The sequence below is a fragment of the Chenopodium album genome, chromosome 9, assembly GCF_948465745.1.
Source record: "Chenopodium album chromosome 9, dcCheAlbu1.1, whole genome shotgun sequence".
In the NCBI taxonomy this organism is placed as follows: domain Eukaryota; kingdom Viridiplantae; phylum Streptophyta; class Magnoliopsida; order Caryophyllales; family Amaranthaceae; genus Chenopodium; species Chenopodium album.
Window position 1 is genome coordinate 2,892,152 of NC_137842.1, and position 6,902 is coordinate 2,899,053.

General features: G+C 35.6%; 1 protein-coding gene across 1 annotated transcript; it reads right to left on the bottom strand.

The window, feature by feature from the left end:
- LOC145559383 (uncharacterized) lies at positions 1–5,675 on the bottom strand. Its single transcript, XM_081620806.1, has 4 exons — positions 5,325–5,675; positions 3,905–4,439; positions 3,124–3,387; positions 1–112 (listed from the first exon to the last, which is right to left on the bottom strand). Exons 1-4 carry the CDS (start codon positions 5,491–5,493, stop codon positions 1–3), a joined length of 1,080 nt encoding a protein of 359 aa, XP_081476932.1. The 5' UTR covers positions 5,494–5,675.
- Between the last annotated feature and the right edge of the window lie 1,227 nt (positions 5,676–6,902).

The window sequence follows — 6,902 nt, forward strand, 5'->3', positions numbered from 1 at the left end:
TCAAGGTTTAGACGTGGTAGTTGTAGTAGTAGTAGTAGTAGGCTTGAGCTTCTTCTCATTGGCAAGCTTGAAGAGCTTGGCTTGAGCGGCGGCGACCTTATCGGAGGTAAAGCTGGGCGTGGGCCGGGTCAGCACGCGGGCGGCCCGGGCACGGCACGAGGATGGCCCGGCACGGCACGGCCCGCCGGCAGGCCCGGCCCGGCACGATGGCACGCCCCTCGTGCCTCGTGCGGGCTGCGGTTAAAAAAAACCAAAAAACAGCCCGGCACGGCACGAGCCCGGCCAATAGCCCGCAGGCACGGCCCGCAGGCACGGCCCGCAGGCACGGCCCGCAGGCACGGCCCGCAGGCACGGCCCGCAGGCACGGCCCGCAGGCACGGCCCGCGGGCTAACGGCTATAAGGCTGGTTGTGTTTTCCCTCCAACGGCCATAAACGGCCATAAACGGCTATAAACGGCTATATTTTCACCTATAAATACCACCCTAAACTTCCAATTCTTTCCACAACTCAACTTCTCATCTCATTCTCTTACTCTCTTATTCTCATAATCTCATTATTCTCATATATTATAATTTATAAATTATAATCTCTTAATATTTCTTAATCTCTTATTCTCTTATAAATTTTACATTTTTAATATTATTAGTCTACTACCAAAAAAAAAAAAAAATACTTTGTTATATTTACATTCGGGAAATTATAATTTCGGGAAATTATAAATTCGAGAAATTATAAATTTGGGAAAGCGTTGAAGCGTCGTTGTAAGATCTAACTCAACTTTATTTTAATTTGTTATTGTTATTGTTATTATTATTGTTGTTATTATTATTATTATTATTATTATTATTATTATTATTATTATTATTATTATTATTATTATTGTATACTTGGAACTACTTAATTACATAAAAACTAATTTCTATTTTATTTCAAATTGCTTGAATACCCCCATACGGCCTTTAATATTTCTAATTGTATTATGAGTGCTCTTGATGAATATTGTCTTAGGGACAAAATCATGTCCATGACGTTTGATAATGCAACATCCATGACAGCTAGTGCTAATCTAATTAAACCAAACTTGCATAATGTCATAATGGATGGAGATGCATTACATATTAGATGCATTTGTCATGTTTTAAACTTGTGTGTTAAGGATGGACAAGAAGCAATTGGTCCATACTATTCCAAAATTCGAAATGCTGTTTTGTCTATTATGTCTTCTAGCAGTAGGTATCAGGAATGGAGGCGATATCTTAAGCAAAATAAGATAAAGCCTATTAGAATTAAAACGGATTGTCCAACTAGGTGGAACTCCACCTATGACATGTTGAGTCAGGCACTTTCGTATAGAGTTCCATTTTCATTGTTTTACAATAATAAGTATCCACAATTCATGATAGCAGACTCCGATTGGGATAATTGTGAAAAATATATGCAATTTTTACAATTATTATATAGTATGACTCACTGTTTTTCTTCTGTTTATGTTCCTTGCATTCATTCTTTCCTTCAAAATGCATGTTTATTTGCTCAACTTCTTTATGAACATCGATCACAACAAGATTACAATGATTATGTTCCACAAATGGAGGCTAAATGGCGTAAATATTACACTAAGCTTCCTATGGTTTATATGTTTGCTTCTATTTTAGATCCTAGATCAAAGTATGATGGCACATTTATGCTAATTGATATTTACTATGAATGCATGCAACTCGGTGATGGTGTCGAACAATATAAAAATCATGTGAAAGATAAATTTTTTGAGTTATATAGAGTTTATGAATCTAAATATGGAACCGTCACTCATTTTGCCCCTTCTCAAACATCCAAAAGCGTAAGTAAAACGGGCAAAAGTTTGGCGGCCCAAGCTGCTAACATGTTATCTAAGTTTTCAGGTAGTGGATCATCATCAAGGCGAACACAAAGCGATGTTTCGGAGTTGCAAATGTACTTAAACTACGACTTCATGAAAGGCTTGGACGAAGATTCGAGGTTGGGGATGGACATCCTAGATTGGTGGAAATCCCAAAGCACAAAGCATCCAATTTTGGCGGCAATGGCACGTGATATTTTCAGCATCCAAGCCTCCTCCGTTGCCTCGGAACGAGCTTTTAGTGCTTCGGGAAGGGTTCTAGACGATAGAAGAACAAGTTTGAAGCCCGAAACACTAGAAATGTGTGTTTGCTTGAAGGATTGGATGGATGCCCAAGAACGCATCCAAGATCGTACTTTTACGGCCAACGACAACATCGATGGTTCCGATCGTTCTGGTTCAACTAGCTCCTCCGCATTAGCTAGTGAACATGAAGCCGAAGATGAAGACGAAGAAGATAATGAAGACCTTGATTGAAGATTACCAACAACTCGAGAATTAATATTAATTAGCGAAAATTCTAGTATTTCCTATGTACTCTATTAATTAGTGAAAATGTTAGTATATCCTATGTTGGCTATGTACTCTATTAACATTAGCCGTATAATAAAATAACAAAATAAGTTATTCATCAATTATTGTTAGTTGTACACTTGTACTTCATATTATCTTTTACTTAATAAATTTTTATGAATGAATTTTTTCAACTTTTAATTTTATGGAATATGTTATATTGTTATTTAATTTTTGTCTAATACTTATATAGTTATATGAATAATATGATATATAGTAAATTATGAATGAACAATAAATATTAATATAATTTAAACAATATTTAATATAACTTAACTCCATAAAAAATTTAATAATTATTATATTCAAATATTAAATTGTATAATTATTCAATTCAATTTTTTCTTTCATAAAAAAAATTCAAGTTTTTTTAAAGTTTTTTTTAATTTTTTTTTTTAAAAAAAAAAAAGAAAAAAGGGTAAGCCGTGGCCCGTGGGCCGGCACGGCCCGCCTCCACCGTGGGCCGGCACGGTGGCCGGCACGACGGGCGGCCCGGCACGGCACGACCGGCACGGTGGGCCGTGCCGTGCCGTGGACAGGGATGCTTGAAGGCAGGCCCGGCACGGCACGGCCCGCCTCCACCGTGGGCCGTGCCAGGCCCGGCACGACACTGTACCAGGCCCGCCTAGGCACGGCCCACGGCAGGCCCGGCACGGCACGTGCCCAGCACTAATCGGAGGCCAGGGAAGCAAGGAAGGAGTCCTTGACTTGCTTGGTGGAGAGGGCGAAGTTTTTCGACGCCATTGAGTTGAGGAAGGAGGCAGTGCCCTCCCTGTAAAGGGAACCATACCCATCATTTCTAGGGTTGTTTAGCATTTCTTGTAGACTTGTTGCTGAGCTTAGTCCTGGTAATGTTGTCACACCAAATACTCCACCTACTGTTGCCCACCATCCTAGTACCCCAAATACCAACCCTGGGTGACTTCCCCAGTAACTGCATCATCGTCACATTTTTCATTATTAACAAGTAATATTACATTGATATTTAAGTATTTACAAAGTACGTAGGTTACATACTAATAATATAATAGTAATAATAATGTTTGTGATATATGTTCACCTACAATAATCAATCAACTATGTAATTAATTACAACAATAAGTTTCTTTGTTTTATAACTCTAGCTTAGCTTGCTTATTAAGTGTGGGCACGTGCGTGCATACGTGTCTCCATTATGATACATGTATTAATGTACGACTACCACTATTTATTGTCTGCTATATAATTATATGTGCAAACATATCTATAGGTAACTAATAAATCTACGTAGTATGATATCTTTATAATATACACTGTAACGAATTTAAAATGTACATTAACTAGCTCTTCGTATTATATTTAAGGCATTAATTAATAAATCACAACTTTCCTCATTAATATGCAATAAAATTAAAAAGGGATTTTATACAAAAATGTTAAAATTAAGGTCAAGTAAGTTAGGGGGGACTTACGTGCATGGGAAGGGTGGTGTGGTAGGATCAAAAGGCATAGGAGGAGTGTTTGGATCAGGAAGATAAGGTGGCGTCGGAACGATTGGCGTTACCGGAGGCGACGGCACCAAAGGAGAGCTTGGAGTTGTTGGAGGATAATACCCTCCACTTCCACTACCACCACTTCTAGGAGGTGTAGTTGGCACCAAAGGCGAAGGCGGTGTGACTATGACGGGTGTTGGTGTCGTTGGAGTTGGCGGGTAGTATCCTCCGCTACCACCGCTTGTAGGCGGTGGTGACGGACATGCGCACCCGCCTCCGCTAGGAGGGTTAGAGGGTGTGTGTCTAGGTGGATGGTGTGATCCTCCACTTCCTCCTTTCCTTGGAGGTGTTATTGGTGTTGTCGGTGTTGGTGATGGGTAGTAGCCACCGCTTCCGCCACTGCCGCTGCCACCGTGTGATGGTGGTGTACGGCAGTTGCTTTGACTGCCGGAGGGTGATCCATGGGATTTGTGATTGTGGGATGATCCATGGTGGCTAGGGTTGCTATGAACACCTACATATGTTCAAATAATAATAATGTTATGTAATCAATTACACATTTACACGTACATAATAGTTACTCGCTTTTATTTCTAAAATTTCTTTCTATTTTGATTTTTTTTTTTGTGATAGAAATTGACAATGACCATCTATCCAAACAAAAAATACTTGTAAATCGACATAAAAGGATTGATGGAGTACATATTAATCATACTGAATTATGTGTACTTTTTAATTATACGAGTACATCTTATTTTCAAATTAAATTATTTCCATAATCTTAACCAAAGCATGCATGTATCTTATGGGGTAATTCTTAAGCTAGATTTTTGTATAGAAAATAGAAATGGCTTTATTACAAAAAGCTAACCAACATATATATTGCTTCATTTTAAAGGGACATTCTAGAAAGAAGTTTATTGCAACCTTTTTAAAATTAAGGATAGTTTAATAAATATTGTGAGGAATCCTACCAAAACGTAGCACAATAATCAAGTCGTTCAACTTTTTTGGACCTAGTGAAAAATGAAAGTCAAAACCCTTCTATTTTATTTTATTTTTGGCTAATTCCATTTTCAACCGAGGCCCAATGTTTAGACTAATTGTTTAGAAAAGTGTTCAAAATAAAGCACACTCTCTTTGTCCGGAATTAAATCAAAACGAGAACTTATAATTGCAAACCACTGGATGTATATCATATATCAACCTCTAATTAGTAATGCCACTATATTATAAAGTAAAATCATGCATATTCCTTAAAAACACTTGAATTAAAACTATCCATCTCTATCAAACATACATAAAACCTAGTATAGTAAAGACATACATACACATGAACTAAAATAATTCATTAGATAGATATAGAAATTAAATTAAAAAGATATAGAAAATGAAGTACCTGAAGAAGGGGTTGTTGGCACATGTGGGTCATTAGGAGTGTAGTAATTCTTTTCATTTCCAAAATTATTATTAATAATACTTGAATAAACAGGAATTACTAGGTTATTAGTGGAAACCATTAGCAAAACCACCCACAAAATCATACTTTTTTCTTTGATCCTCCCCATTTAATTAATTTTTTTAATTTTTTCTATCCCAAAAAAAATCAAAAAAAAAGAGAGGAGATTTTTGAGAAGTATAGAAGATGTGAATTGAATGAAAGAAGTGAGAAAAAGTGGAAGATTTTAAAGAAAAAAAGGAGGGGATGTGCATTGAGCTAGCTAGGGTTATGGTGAATAAATACAAGCAGGTAGAAGAGTGAGTATTATGTATGGTTAGTTGATGTGTTGCAGGTTGCATTTATATTTCTCATTTATTGATATCTCTTTAATTTCATCTTTGCATGCATTTTGTACAATATTTATCAACCTTCAATTTATGTATGTTTCTTAGATACAATATTGAAATAATATAATTATGATGATAACCTCGTCTATGTGATAGGTATGGGTGTCCAATAATCTCAAGGGTTTAACATGTATCACTCCCGCTCTCTGTATCAATTTAACTTTCATGTCATACGTATTTGTGCATGTTTTACTATAGCATTAAATCTTTAATTGTATGATAAAAAAATGTTTGTTATAATATACAGATATGAAGTTTTAAATGACATCAGTATCTACCTATGATTTATCTATACGGGATTGGACATATATATTTTATGACTCTACGTAAATGTACTTTATTTGGACGAAAGCATTATCAAAAAAATGATGATGATTTTGTCGATAAAATGTTATATTAAGGGAATTCGATAATTTTACGAGTTCATTAATTTAAAACACTACTAAAATATTTCACTAAAGTTACAAATCACCATCAATATCAACGTGTATCACTTATTTATTTGGTTGTGAAAATAAAAACACTTATTTATTTATTTATTTATTTATTTATTTTTATTATTTTTTTTATTGTAATCAATTTGTGTGTATCTTAAACACTAAAGTATAGAAAAAAAAGGGGTCATGCATATGCCGTGCATGGTGCAGCTGTGTGGCGCAAAAACTCCCGCAGTCCTAAATTAATTGCCACAAAAAGCTTTTGCAAAGTTTACAAGACATACTTTTGACATCAAACATCTAAAGTGCATATTGCTTGATGAAAACTTTATAAAAAGTTATTAATATGTTAAAAATAAACAATTGTAATGAATTCACTAAGAAAACACATCCTCATTTTTTTATCTTTATAAATTCATGAGAATTATGTGATAAAAAAATCATCGAACTTGACTGAGAATAACCCGTAACACTAATCTAGAGATGAAGAGAATATCGACACATAAATAGACTAAAAAAGATGAAGCCCTTTATAAAAAAAATGAAATAGATTGGAAATATGAATACCGTTGTTACCCATTTTGATATTTATTACTCGTATTTCCAAATTTACTATAGTTGCAGGTTGTTGCATATGTTAAGAAAGAACGAAAAATAAGTGAGTACTTGTATACTTGTAGCTCTTGGCATTA